This window comes from Moschus berezovskii, chromosome 13 (assembly GCF_049115385.1).
Source record: "Moschus berezovskii isolate FMDL1 chromosome 13, NW_MosBer_1.0, whole genome shotgun sequence".
Taxonomy (NCBI): Eukaryota; Metazoa; Chordata; class Mammalia; order Artiodactyla; family Moschidae; genus Moschus; species Moschus berezovskii.
In genome coordinates, this window is record NC_142472.1 from 75,710,438 (window position 1) to 75,726,327 (window position 15,890).

The 15,890-nt window shown below is 35.3% G+C and overlaps 1 protein-coding gene across 8 annotated transcripts in view; it reads right to left on the bottom strand.

Moving 5' to 3' along the window:
* The window catches only part of NAA16 (N-alpha-acetyltransferase 16, NatA auxiliary subunit), a 72,110-nt gene that overhangs the window by 34,367 nt on the left and 21,853 nt on the right, over window positions 1–15,890 (bottom strand). For 4 of the 8 annotated variants that reach the window (XM_088842781.1, XM_088842786.1, XM_088842784.1 and 1 more), the window contains 4 exons: window positions 14,834–14,987; window positions 11,672–11,791; window positions 10,568–10,651; window positions 9,094–9,188 (listed from right to left, as the gene is read on the bottom strand). In XM_088842781.1, the coding sequence (XP_088698907.1) occupies window positions 9,094–9,188; window positions 10,568–10,651; window positions 11,672–11,791; window positions 14,834–14,987 (453 nt within the window). Of the gene's footprint in view, window positions 1–1,786; window positions 1,894–5,586; window positions 5,594–9,093; window positions 9,189–10,567; window positions 10,652–11,671; window positions 11,792–14,833; window positions 14,988–15,890 lie in introns of all 8 variants that reach the window. The other 4 variants (XM_088842785.1, XM_088842782.1, XM_088842787.1 and 1 more) reach the window with 3 other exon arrangements.

Genomic DNA, 15,890 nt, shown 5'->3' on the forward strand with positions numbered 1-15,890 from the left:
CATACGGTAAACATTCCTGTCGGGTGCTTAAAAATTAACACTAAAGATAGGCCGCAGGTTCCTATAAAGGTCAACGCATCCTCAATACCTTCTTTAAAAATGCAATTTCTAAGATTTATAAAATATCAACAAATGCTTAACACCTTTATGATGGTAATTTTGGATCAATACTGAAGGGATTTTTTGTTTTAAGTTTATGCCTCTTATGAAAACTGAGAAAGCCAGGGAAAGCTCACTGACAACTTTAAGAGGGACAGATTCTGAAAGGACTGCTGTATTCAGTACTTGCTGTAAGACAGTTACATACATGCACTTTATTATTAACACTGTTGACATTTCATCACTTCTTTCTTTGTCAACCTTGCCAAAGTGAGTAAGAGAAGCATTTCGGCAAATGCTAATTTAAATAACCTACAGAAAACACTGTTAGGCGCTGCTCCATGTTTTCATACAAATCAATCACTCAAAAAATAAGATAGCAAGAGAAAAATCAACAGCAGTACCATGGCAATCAAACAAAGTATACTACAGACATTAAAAGAACTATAAGGTTTTTTTTTTTTTTAATGCAAATACCACTTTCTTACTGATCAGGTTCTATAGGTATCTTTCTAGAAGAGAGGATGTGACCAGCTGACTAGGAGACTGGGTGCACAATGGCAGGAAGAGGGTACAGAAGTTCTGCTAGCCAGCCTCAGGCACTCTCCTCTAGATATTATGAGCCATCCCTTTTAGTTTATGAACCCGCTGCCACAAAGGAAGAAAGGGTCAATCGGTATGCCTACCACTGACTTTTTCGAATAACTTATTATTCATAATTATGCTAATTTACAATTATGGGTCAAAGCTAAGTAAAGTGATGAGGTTTAACTAAAAATATTTTAGCGCTTCTAATAATGTCTTTTCCTTATCCATTCAACTTTCAAAAACTGTTTACACAAGATTTTTAGATCTTAGTAAGAAGTAACACTTGGAAACACAGAAGGACAACTTACTTTCTATTAACTTCTAATTTTCTAATTATCTTTCTAAGAAAAAAACACATCTATTTCCTGATTTTAAAAAGCAGAAGGATGATTCCTCATGGGAAAACCAGCTAAATCTATCTTTATTATAATGTAATCCCATGGACGGAGGAGCCTGGTAGGCTGCAGTCCATGGGGTTGCTACGAGTCAGACATGACTGAGCGACTTCACTTTCCCTTTTCACTTTCACACATTGGAGAAGGAAATGGCAACCCACTCCAGTGTTCTTGCCTGGAGAATCCCAGGGACAGGGGAGCCTGATGGGCTGCCATCTATGGGGTCACACAGAGTCGGACACGACTGAAGTGACTTAGGCAGCAGCAGCAGCCTGTTAGTTAAAATAGTGCCTACATTTTATTGTTCCACTAACAATTACCCATGCTCTAACTTTAAAAGCAAGCATAACAGATTTAAAAATCCACAATCACACTATAAAGTAATAGATAACTAATCGTGAAATAGTTAAATATAGACCTCTGGTGACAATATGTCAAGTTTATTAATAACATTCCACTAGAAAAGTATACCCATTAAAAACAACAACCGTTTAGTGTTCTTATAAGCCCCTTACTCAGTAAATTTCAGACTGACATTTTCTTTGATACTACTTATAGTACATGCATATAACTTCAGTTCATCTATTACTAAACTGATTATTATTAAAGGTGCACACCCATTACTTGAATAGAGAAAATGTCTTTCTATAATAATAAAGTGAGTAAAAAGACTACAGCAAAACTGAATAAAGACCAAATTTTACCTTTTCTGTACTGTAATACAGAGATTTCAAAATAGTAAACAAGGGCGGGCAGCCTTTACTGAAGTTAACCCTCAGGAACTTATCCATTAGATCTCTAAATTTTTCACCTAGGAATAAAAGTGTACTTTGTTAAACTTCAATTGATGCAAACAGTTCTCAAAGTTATTTTACACTCGATCTTAGCCAAAAGGCCGAGAAGCGATCAAATTTATTTTATAAATAAAACTTCTTCAGCAACAACGATTCCCCTATCCAGCGCTTAAACCCAAAAAGTTAGCATTGCTTTTTTGTTACTGCCAAAGAGTATAACACCAAATATCTGTCGGCACGTTTATTTCCCCTAGATATAGGTTCGAAATATCTTCAAGTAACATTTCAAAAGACCAGCAAGCGAAATGACTAGGCAGCTTTGAGGAAGAGTAATCTACTATCCAGTCTACCTTTCCTAATCTCACTGACTAGCACAGGCTCAACCCTACTATCTGACATCTCAGAAGGCACTCGGCAAACTTTAGAAAAGGGATCTACTGTAACCAGCACCGTATTTAAGTAGCAGTCAAAATACCTTCTTAAACACTAACATATTTACAAATGTCTTCCAGATCAACTAGTGACTTACTCCATCATTCATCCCACAATCATCTATCAAGCACCAACTATGTGCCAGGCGCTGTTTCAAGTATCCAAGATATAGCTGTGATTAAAACAAAAAATGTTTTAAATCCTGCCCTCATAGAACTTATTAACATTCTAGTGGGCGAGATGGACAATAAGTAACAAACATAAGACATCAGCGTCCTGGAGCATGCTAATATTAGAATCAAATAATACCCCATTTGTAACATTAAATAAATGCATCTCCTATTATTAATAAACCCTTACCAATAGGTTTCAGTATCACTTTTTAAAAGCAGAAAAAACTGAAAAACAAAATTAATTTTAAATATGAAGGCTCTAACTTTTTGACAGTAAGGGTTAACAATGTAAGAGCATGGATCTGGCCATGCAAAAGAAAAAAAAATATATATATATATAGGTCATGAATGGTTTAAGCTAATGTAAGACTACTGAAGTGAACTTTCCTAATGTTTCTTTATGAAATCATGACATTTCACCAAAATATTCAACAACCCAAGTGTTTTTTATCTGTTGTGACTGACATTATTGAACAAAACATGCATACTCAACATATTACAGATGTCATAAAAATTAGGAGAAATTCAAATTTTATTGGATTAAAAATTTCTAAAAACAGGTTCACAATTTGTTACTTATAAAGGCTGTTGTCAGATATCTCCAATCTTTAAAACAGAGTAAGTGCTGGAAAGATTTCATCTCTGAAACTATTTTTTATTTTTAAGCAAGTAATGATATGTATTTAACCCAGAGTAAAATTTTGTGCAATCTTGATAACCCTGTGCAGTCTTGATAACCTTGAAATGCTGGGCTGGATGAAGCACAAACTGGAATCAAGACTGCTGAGAGAAATATTAATATCCTCAGATATGCACATGACACCACCCTTATGGCAGAAAGTGAAGAACTAAAGAGCCTCTTGATGGAAGTAAAAGAGGAGAGTGAAAAGGTTGGCTTGAAGCTCAACATTCAGAAAACGAAGATCATGGCATCTGGTCCCATCACTTCATGGCAAATAGATGGGAAAACAATGAAAACAGTGACAGATCTTATTTTCTTGGGCTCCAAAATCACTGCAGATGGTGACTGCAGCCTTGAAGTTAAAAGACGCTTACTCCTTGGAAGAAAAGTTATGACCAACCTAGACAGCATATTAAAAAGCAGAGACACTACTTTGCCAACAAAGGTCCGTCTAGTCAAAGCTATGGTTTTTCCAGTGGTCATGTATGGATATGAGAGCTGGACTATAAAGAAAGCCAACGCTGAAGAATTGATGCTTTTGAACTGTGGTGCTGGAGAAGACGCTTGAGAGTCCCTTGGACTGTAAGGAGATCCAACTGGTCCATCCTAAAGGTAATCAGTCTTGAATATTCATTGGAAGGATTGATGCTGAAGCTGAAATTCCAATACTTTGGCCACCTGATGTGAAGAACTGACTCCTTGGAAAAGACCCTGATGCTGGGAAAGATTGAAGGCGGGAGGAGACAGGGATGACAGAGGATGAGATGTTTGGATGGCATCACCGACTCGATGGACATGGGTTTGAGCAAGCTCCGAGAATTGGTGATGGATAGCTAAGCCTGGCATGCTGCAGTCCATGGGGTCACAAAGAGTCAGATACAACTGAGCGATTGAACTGAACTGATAACCTGGAATTTTCAAAAGATTATATACAAAGTATGCGAAAACCACACAAAATATCACTCTGGGTTGGATAAACATGATTATTTCCTGAAAAATCAAAACTAGTTCTAGAAATCAAATCTTTCCAGCACTTGCTCTGATATAAAACAAAGGTTAACAATATTGTGCTAGGCGGTCAGAGACCCTGTTGCTTACTTCCTGTGTGACACTATCCACTCAAGAGTACTCTTTCAAGGCTCACATGAGATGAAAAGTATAGAGTGTAAGCACACAATAACCACTCAATAAATGCTGCCTATCATCATAGGCACTGACATTTAACAGCTATTGTATTTCTAAAGTCAGAAGTGTTTTCCACATGCGCTATCATTGACTGAGACAAAGGCATTTTATCTTCTTGTTGGAGGCTACTCTAAAAACTCTTCAAATCTCAACCTATTCAGATCATACTAGCAAGAGCTCATTTAAAAAACAATGCACTCCATTCTCAAGTACTCACTACACTGAAAGCCTCTTCTCCCATTAGTTGTTATTCCAACTGTGCAAAAAGTCTTCTATACTGATAAAGGACTGACCTCCAGAGTTAAGCGAACAGGAAAACCAGGTACAGAACAATCTATGCTACTTTTGTACAAAAGGGAGAGGAAAAAGGAAAGTTACACATAAACCCTCACACACATACGTTTGCTTGCAAATGCACAACTTATTTCTGGAAGAGTATACCATCTACTAGTAATAATGGCTGTATCTGGGGAAGTAAACTTGGTGGCCAGAGGACAGAGACATGAAAAAGATCTTTCAGTTAAAACACATTTTGTACCCTTTTATTTGGAACTGTATGAATGCAGTGTCTAAACCAGAAGCCTATACAAATACTCAACTGCTCAGTCACATACTATATCCCCAAATTTCTATTTACCCATCTCATAAATTTGTTTTTGTATATTAAGACAAACTTATTCACAAACTTATTCACAAAAATAACTTCCCTTCTTCCTAATTACTAGGACTCCCACAGGCTTTCCTTTAGAGGGGCGGAAAAATACTATCAATCATTATGTGCCTATTTAGAACTGCAACTTGTAAAACAAGTTTTCTATCTTCAGAGACGCTATGCTAACTCTTCACTAGATGTAGCAGATTCACATAAAAATTGATATTCCCCAAAACCACCACTATAATAGTGAACAAAAGCAAGATCAGACAGTATCTGATAACTCGGAAATTTATTCTAAATAATGGTGCATGTTCTCACTACAAAACAGAAACGATAATCATGTGTCCTAACGGAGGTATCAGCTAACATTGCTGCTGCTGCTGCTGCTAAGTCGCTTCAGTCAAGTCTGACTCTGTGCGACCCCATAGACGCAGCCGACCGGGCTCCCCCATCCCTGGGATTCTCCAGGCAAGAACACTAGAGTGGGTTGCCATTGCCTTCTCCAATGCATGAAAGTGAAAAGTTAAAAGTGAAGTCGTTCAGTCATGTCCGACTCCCAGCGACCCCATGGACCGCAGCCCACCAGGCTCCTCCGTCCATGGGATTTTCCAGGCAAGAGTGCTGGAGTGGGGTGCCATTGCCTTCTCTGATCAGCTAACACTACAGTGGTAATATTGGAATGTGTATCAATACATTGTACACCTTAAACATATGATATGTCAATTATACCTCAAAAAAACCAAAAATAATCCAATGAAACAAAAATAAAATAGGAGCAAAATGTGATTAGCATTCTCTGTTTAACACTCTGGATTATCTCCTTCCCTCTTTCTCCCTCCTTGGCCAGTGAAGACTAACACATCACGATGAATTAAACTAGGTGTTTTGAAAAGCTCTGTTTTCATTGCACTTAATATTTCAGGCTATTGGAGAATCTCCCCAGGACTTTGGCTGTGTTCACTAATCTGTTGGTAATAAATCTTTTTACTTAAACACCAGAAAGCCTTTTTCAAAACTTGCATCTTCAAGTCCCATTACATTTCTAGGAAAAGATCTTACTGCCTTTGGTGATGCTGAGATACCTTTCTTATGACACATAAAAATATTTCTAAGCAGGCAAAAAAACTTCATGAAGCATTCAGCTATTGCACAGGTTCAATTAAGTAGTTGCACAATTTTACATATGGTCCCCAGAGCTTTGTAAACACATGTTTATGTTAGAACCTCACACGATGGTTGCTGACCCTGAAGCCCAAGCCCTCAAGGCCCCTCAAACTGACGCCTGGCTTGTAAAAAGTCCCCTTTAGCATTTCAAACAGAACATCCTAGAGGGTCCAGAATCATTCCACTTGAACCTAGATCACACTTTACAGTCAACAGCTGGCTCCAGGCAATCTTTCAGTAAAACTCTTATTTCCTACCATATACACAAAAGGCCACCTACGCTATGATTCCAGTTACACAAAATGTCTGAAACAGGCAAATCCACAGGCACAGAAAGTTAGATCGGTGGCTGCCTGGTGCCGGGGCAAGAGCTGGGAGTGACTGCTACTGGGTATGAGTTTTCTTTCTGGAGTGATGACAATTTTCTGAAACCAGAGAGTACTGACGGGTGTGCAACTCCCTGGGCATGCTGAAACACTGAGCTGCACGCTTTAAAAAGTGAATTTTACAGTATGTGAGCTACATTTCCACAAGTTGCTTTACTGTTTTTTGTTGTTGCTTTTTTTTTAAAGAAATGTGATACAGAAATGTGAGTCCAAGCATCTTTCAGAAAACACTTTTACTAGGGAAATGCTCCTCCGAGCTCAGTACATTCCACCTTGGAAACTCACAATGGATCTACTGAAAGTTCTAGGAAATCCTGCAGAAACCTGACTGGTACATTTAACCAAGTTTCCCAAATTCACCTGACTGAAAAATATCTCAGTACATCAGCACCCTCCCCACCAAGCCTATTAACATCCACTTGAACGTAATATTCCCTTGAAAACATAAAGAAATTTGCCTAGTTCACAAAGTCAAAACAAAACAGAGAATCAGGGAAATACTATTCATCGTTTATGTAACTGAGAGGCACTATTTATTTATTTTTAAATAAACTTGTAAAAAATAAAATAAACTTGTATCTACTGTCTAATCCAACACATTTCTAAGAGGTACTGCATATATTTTTAAAGTCAGTCTACTAAAAAGCTCTTAATTTGCATTAACCTTTGATAAAAGGAAAACAACACAATTATTTAAACAAACATTTCCATTGTAAATGAGAAAATGAAAAAGAAAATACATTCCCTAATGTAAAACAAGTATCCTCCAGTTAAAAGTAATTTTTTTAAAAAAGAAAAAAAAATCATACAAAAAAAAATTCCTCACCCATGCCTAGAATAGAGATTTTTAAGTCACATTAGCTTTCTAAGGTCTGACTTGTATCAAAAGACATGTGAGAAGTCTCAATAAATAATTCATTATCTAAAGCACTTGCAACTAAAAATAAAAGATCACTTTCAGAAAAAGCCACATGATGCCTTCTAAAACTCTCAGGTCCTCAAATCCTGCAGAGTGTTGGTATTTCTATTAAAATTGGTAACCAAGTATTAGTCAACCAGTCATATGTACTCAACTCCATACACACAGGTTAAGAAATGAACCCTCTCCTTGTACTGAAAACTGAGATTTACGTGTTTTTAAAGCAGGCAAGAAGAACTGGATGGATTTCTATTTTATTGGCACCTTTGAAGAATTGTGTAGACAAATCAGATGTATACAGCCTGCATTACCAAAGAACATATTAAATTTGTGATGGTTAGTTTTGGTTTTTTTAAAAACGTAACAGGTCACTACATGCAAGACAGCAAAAGAGACACAGATGTAAAGAACAGACTTTTGGACTATGTGGGAAAAGGCAAGGGTGGGATGATTTGTGAGAACAGCACTGAAACATGTATATTACCATATGTAAAACAGATGAACAGGGCAAGTTCAATGCATAAAGCAGGGCACTCAAAGCTGGGCTCTGGGACAACCCAGAGGGATGAGCTGGGAAGGGAGGTGGGTTCAAGATGGGGAGACACACGTGTACCCGTGGCTGATTCATGTCAATGTATGGCAAAAACCACCACAACACTGTAAAGTAATTAGCCTCCAATTAAAACTAAAATATAAATTGGAAAAAAAGAAAGCGTCAAAAAAAAATGATGGAAATAATCTAAAACAACGTCCAGAGGGAAATATTTCAAATTTTTTTTCTGGAATACAGATGTGTTGAATGAGTTCTGTATGTTGTACTGTGTTAAACTGTAAATAATGCAAGTTTGATTTATGCTGTGTTAGCAATAATTTTAAAAGGAGGCTGGAGCAAAAAAAGAAAAAAAGCACATAAAATCATCAATGAAGTCATTAACTATCTCAAGAGCTAATATACTCTTTACCTCTTATAAGCTCGATAGCAAATGAATTCAGCTACACACTATGGTTTAGATCAAGGTCATGAATACACTGTTGTTCAATAAAAACAAATCATAAGAGTATATACCACAGTGCTCCAAATTACATAAAGTACAAAATGGGAATTTTTGTTTTTATTTCTAGGGATACAAAATACATGGCTCTACAAAAATGATAAAAATAAAATTCAGGAATGGGGGCAACTCTGAGGAGAGGGCCTTGCACAGGATTGATGATATTCTTAAACACTGTGGCAGGAACAAAGAATTCACAACTCTCTGAATTTATGTCCTAAAAAAGAAAATCTAGAACTTCAAAACTTTTACCACTTAAATCACAATACCTCACATATAATTTTTTATCAATTCTATGGAATTTAATTTACCTTCTAAATATGGTGTTTAGTTTTTAAAGTCACATAAGAAAAACCATTTTATAAAGATAACTTCTGACACTTAAAATCAAAATAAAGCTACACCAACATAAATACTCTTAACAACATATGGATAACAAATGAAAAATTGATGACTCCCACCCCTAAGACTGGTGTACTCTCTTCCAGAAACAAGTTTTTAAAATGTGATTGGTGTTGAGTAATTCCAACAAGTAATTATTAGTGTTACAAAAGATATCCTAATATTACCTGGACAAGATTCAAAGTTAATCTTCTAGGTGAAATTGCTCTGGGGTGCTGCTTACTAATGTCTTCATAAATTTGAAGTCTCTCTTCTAAAGTGCCTATTATCGGTAAATATGTGTGAGATTCAAAGCATCAAAACTTTTATCTATGATAAAAACTTTAAATTTTAAAACTTTAAACTTTTATCTAGGATAAAAACTAATAAACTTTGAAAAGTATGTTATAAATTAAAAATCTCATGATCAATATTAAAACTGCTCTCAATTTTTGTAGGAATCATATTAAAAACTCTGTGGTAGTGAAATAATATCATCAGTAAATGACCATTTTAAATTCAGAGAAATCCAAAATTTGTCACAATAGATTCTACATCCAACTCAAATCATATACACACAACACTCACAGAAGCAACATACTCCTCTTATTGCTGTGTGCACAATCCACAGAAAAGAAAATGTTCCTTTAGAACACATCTTACACAAATCCTCTAATCTAATACAACCCATATAAATCCAACAGAGGTCTACAGCACCTAGAGATGAGCTTAAAGAAGCAACAGCGTTAAGGTCGTGACTACAATATTTTAAAAAATAAGAATTAAGTTCCTAAGGTCGTTTTGACACTTAAAATCTTAAATGAAACTGTATAATAAAGAACCCCATCAGTTCATGTTCCCATCCAGGTGCCCAAGAAAAAGAACCCCATTAGTACAGACTTTTGAAAGTGGCAATTACTTCACCCAAGTATTATGATATAAAATGTACTTCTGACAGAAAGTTCTATCTTCCCTCTCAAGACCAACCTAATTTTATAGTACTAAATATAAGATCTATAAGTAAACTAAAGTAACAATCTGAAGAATAGGTTCTAGGTCTAGTTTATTATTCTAAAATAATATCCTGCATAATCTACAGAAAGACTGATTAATATAAGCAATATTTACAGCAAATTTCAAGAAAAAGCAAACAAACATTTTTAAACCATAACGTTCTAGGTGGATTTTAATTCAGACCACACATACGTAATTATTTTAAGAATAACGCTTGGTGCTAGAATTCAAGGTATCTCCACAGTAAATGTAGTGTTCAGTATTAAGATTATAAACACAGAACTTTAAAAAGTCAAGTCTGGTTTTATTTAGATTCCTTCCTTCCTCCAATAATATGTTTCGGAGCTCCAAAGTGGTTGAGTTTTTAAAAGTGGGATATGAGAAAAATTATTCTCATACTCTGTTAACGATCTGGGAACTTCATGAAATATTAAGGATCCTTATACTAAAATTTACAAGAAGGTTATTGCAAAATTTTAAAAAGCAGTTCTCTTATTTATATCTAACCTTGGGGAATGAAACAAGCTATGAGTACAAAAACAAATTTCCCACTAGCTCAGATAAAACAAGTCTTATAAACTAGATAAATCAAGACCAACCCACTTCAATGTCCTTTGTGAAGTCACGTGTTGAAGCTCCAGAACTTACCATGGGGGAGAAAAGGTCCTAAGGAACCGAGAACAATAATGGAATTAGTTTCACACTCAGTGTATTTTACAGTGAGCATGGATCCTGACAAATGGAACACAATACATTCATTTTACTAAAACAGTTATTAATGTATGTCAGTAACTGATAGTTTAAAGAAAAATCAGTTATCTCACACTTGCAACCTTCTGACACGTGACTTTGTCCCTTTTTTTTTAAAAGAGATTACTAATTTAATCAATATTTTAATTTTCACTATTTTCTCAAAAACAATTATGTAAGGAAATTTTTTAATAATTTGTGATATTACATTTTAAATACAAACAAGAAACTTGGATTTAAGCATACAGGTAATTAGGATAACAAAAAATATTTTTTCTCGAATTTCTTCCTACTGTAAATACAGGTAGGTACCTATTTACCATATTTTTTAAATTTAAAATTTTGCTATTTCAACACCTTTGAGTTTCATAATTATTTCATACTAGTTTCATAATTATTTCAGCCATACACTTACCTATGAGTAAATATAATTTTGGCAATACTAACTGCTCCTAAAAATACTTAATTATGAAAATATTAGGGAAAGTTTGGAATAATATTCTAGATTCTGAAAGAAATCAAGGTTATCAAATTTCAAAATATGTATTCATATTCTGCACAAATTAGCCTAGTTTGAAAGTAAAAGGATAGTTTTTATGCTGATGAAGTATACAACATACTCTCAATAACCTTGCTTTTTCCCAATTCTTATGCTTAAGAGGTTGAGAGTAACAGTCCTCTAATTATTTACAAATATTTAATAATTATGACATTTCCCAGAAAGGGAATGCCCATTTTCTTCCCCATCAGTCTAGTCATCTAAATTGGTAACTGATGATTGGGATGAAGAAACCTAAAATTATCTGTAAGTGTGTATCACTGAAATATTTTAAATATCTGAATTCATTTTCACTCCCATGTTTAACCTGCAACTTTCCTAAATGGAAAAATAAATGCTAATATTAAAAATATACATCCTCAACTATAACTTTATATTTTACTACTTTTTAACTATACTTCAAACACTAGTTAAGAGAAGGTAGGAAAAAAATCATTACATACTAAGTTGCAGAGCTTTTTCCAAGCCTTCATAATAACACCAATTTTCTGCATTCCGATCAATCAAGTTTTTGAATACTTCACTTGCTTCTTTTAATCGCCCCAATTTCAACAGCATTTCCCCTAAAATTAAGTTTAAATGTCACATTCATTTTACTTAAACAATGAATACCTTTCTGAACCCAGAGATTTTCACTAACCTTTATTAGTATAGTAGATATTTATGAAAGAATTTTATGTGCTTCCCTTCAGGGTTTGTTGCCACTGTAGTTTAAATAACTAAAGATTAGTTCAGAGTTTGCCTTCAGAAATGAACCTTCATTTGCATATTCTATTAACATTCATTTTTGGCTCCCTCCCACACCCCAAATATAAATATGATATCAATATGATATTAGTAAAAATTTGCTATTTTGTACATTTTTATACACCCTTTAAGATAACTAGACACCCTATTTATAGATTGGTAAATAATTCCAATGAAATATCTCTACCTTTCTACTGCAAGATTTTCAATGTACTTTTTCTAATCAATTTTTGTGCTAAACAATTCTCCATTTAATTCTCTTAGTGTCCTTTCCAGGTCACTAAAATCGGAGAAGTTTTACTCACTAAACAATAACACTAAATATCATTTCAGAGCAAGAAACTACACAAAACAAGTTCACCTCTGAGTCTTCTCTAACACTCAGTTCCTTTAACTAAGCCATATAAATTGTAAGTGAGTATGGGAAAGAGCATCTAAACTTCTCAGATAAAAGCAAATCTAATCAAGATAATGGGGAGAATCTCGAAAAAGAATATACCTTAACTTTCTATCACTAAGCTTTCCCACTTCCTGAAGAATCTGTTTCAAACAACCCTTTGAAATGTCTTCAGTCATACATACTATTTCAGCTTTTATCATCATCATATTACAGGGGTTATTATACGTATTATTTTACTATTTATATATATTATATATTACTCAGTCTCTAGAGTAAGACTAACAGGAGTGGGAGAGTGGGTCAAGGGGAGAGGGGACTTATGTACACCTGTCACCAATGCTTACGTACGACGGAAGTCATCACAATATTATAAAGTAATTATCCTCTATTTAAAAAAAAGACTAACAGGTATAATTACGAGTTTTACCACTTTCTAGCTTTGGAACCCTAAGTAACTTATAAAACTTTCAATTTCCATTTCCTTGCTTGCAAAATATCAACTATATCAGTCTATTTTTATGATCATCAACTGAAATAACGTACTTAAAATGGTCAGCACAGTACTTGGTACAAAGTGAATACAAATAAGCATCTACTACTTAAAACTATAAATAGTATGTCAACTATACTTCAATTTAAAGAAAAGGAAAAAATAACAACAAAAAAACCTGTGACTGTGCCCCATTCCTCCACAGGAGTAGAGGAGAGCAGTTAGAAGGACTCAAAAAACGACACAAAGGAACCTGAGAAGGATATTGCTAAGTGAAAACAGCCAATATAAAAAGGCTACGCACTATGATTCCATCTCTAACACATACTGTAAAAGGTACAACAAGGAGACAGTAACAGGATCTCGGATTGCCAAGGGTTGGAGGCATGGGGAAACAAACAGGCAGAACACAGGATGCTGACGGCAGTGGAATCACTCTGTATGATACTGTGAGGGTGGACACATGTCATTACACATTGTTTAAATCCTAGAAGGTGTGCAACACCAAGAGTGAACCCGAATACAGACCACAGACCTGGAGCAGCAAGGAGTCTGCGTGCATGAGGACAGAGGGTGTGTGGGAAACTTTTGTGCCTTCCACTCAGTTTTGCTACAAATCTAGAAAGGCTCTACAAAATAAAGTCTATTTAAATTAAAACAAACAAAGTAAAGGCTCTGAAATCAGAAAGATATGTTTAGAAATTAACTCCTAAAAGGCTAGGCAACTTCAGGCAAGTCCTTAACCTCTCCTAGTTTCTTCAAATATAAAAACGGATAATAAATAATACCCAAGTGATAAAATATTCCATGAAATTAAGCCAGTTCAGCGGCAAGCCACTCCAGTACTCTTGCCTAGAAAATCCCATGGATGGAGGAGCCTGGTGGGCTGCAGTACGTGGGGTCACTAAGGGTCGGACACGACTGAGTAACTTCACTTTCACTTTTCACTTTCACACATTGGAGAAGGAAATGGCAACCCACTCCAGTGTTCGTGCCCGGAGAATCCCAGGGATGGGGGAGCCTGGTGGGCTTCCGTCTATGGGGTCACAGAGAGTCGAACACGACTGAAGTGACTTAGCAGCAGCGATTACTACTGTGAAAGACTAAATAAATCTTGGCAAGTATTTTTATTAAGCTTTAGAAGTCCTGCAACTATATGAGATTTTAGTTTTAAACTAATTTTTAATTTAATGGACAGTCTATACAATATTCCTCAAGAAATGGGTAACTGATGAGCAAAGTTAAAGAAAATGTTTGACTTTGTTGAATAACACTTTTAACAAACTATTTCTCAGGATTCTGTCTTCTTAAGTAGCCCATAACGAAGATAAACGACTGTTCCTTTCATGATGTCAACATTTACAAATCTCATTTTACTACATATGAAAATAAGAATTGGGAGAGGAAATGCATATGAAAGCAATATAACACACTACTTTAGAAAATGGAATCTGGTGTCAAAATCCCTGCACTCAAATCCAGCATTACTCAGCCTAACTGGCTGTGTGACTCTGGGCAAGTCACTTAACCTCTCTGTGCCTCAGGTCCTGATCGCTAAAATGGATATAACACTACATCATACGATTGTTATGAGGATTACATTAATTAATAATGGTTTACTAGTAAAACTGTTCAGAACACTGCCTGATATATAGTCTCACTTAAGTGTCAGGACATGAACGTGAAAGTGTTAGTAAGTCAGTCCTGTATCTTTGCAACTGCCAGGCTCCTCTATCCATGGGATTTCACAGAATCCTTGAGTAGGTTGTAGGATACTTGTAAGAATACTTGAGTAGGTTGTCATCTCCTTCTCCAGGGGATCTTCCTGACCCAGGGATCAAACCTGCATCTCCTGCACTGCAGGCAGATTCTTTACTTTATGAACCACCAGGGAAGCCCAAATACAGCTTTTATTCTCATCTTTAATTGAGACCATTTTTTAAAAAAAGAAAAAGCAATTCAACTAACCTTTAATTTCTTCCACCAAAAGTTTATCACATATTTGCTTCTCATATGTTTCTATATGTTCCAAAGATTCCTGAAACAGATCTGCCTCCCTCATCACTTGATTCTGGTACAGGATCAGTTCACTATATTCATAGTCTATTTTGCTGGGAGGAACCTGGAAAAAAAAAACAACAAATAATCTTATTTATGTAACAACATAAAGCAGTTACAGATCTTTAACTGATTTCTCAGGAATGTCATTCACACAGACTTTTAAGAAGCAACCTACAAGCAGTTACAAATAGCAGAGTGATCAACAGCAAAGATTAATACATTGTTTAAAACAAGTAAAGGGACAGGGATTTCTGCATAGGGAAGAGGTCAGCAAATCCTATTACCAAAGAGAAGTAAAATAATGGAATTAAAATCCTAAAGCAGCTTTCAGAAAAGAAACCTACTAGAATAAATCGCTTTAGCAAAGTGACAGAATACAAGATCAATATATGAGAATCAACTATCTCTCTCTATACCAGCAACAAATAACCTTATCCCCCCAAAAATTAAAATACTTTCACTTACAACAGCACTACAAAGAACAAACATTCAGGAATATATTTAAGAAACAAGACTCATACCAAAGGGTACAAAACATTCAAAGAGAAATTAAAGACCTAAATACATCAATAGACATTTCATTCCATGTACATGGATCAGAATACTTAATATTTTCTGACTCAGTATTTTTCCTCCCACGTTGATCTAAAAATGCAATGCAATCCCTATCAAACTCTTAGTAAGCTTTCAGAAACTGACAAGCTGACCCAAAAATTCAAATGGAAACCAAAGGAACCCTGCATGTACAATAGGATCATAAAAAGAAAAAGTAGGAAGACTTCAAATTTCAAACATACTATAAAGCTACAACCATCAAGACAATGTGGTTGGTAATGGTGTAAGGACAGACATACAGATCAATGGAACAGAATACAAGCTTCAGAAATAAGCTCTTATAACCTGGTCAATCAATTTTCAACAGATGTGCCAATAAGACAGGGTAGTCTTTTCAACAATGATGGTG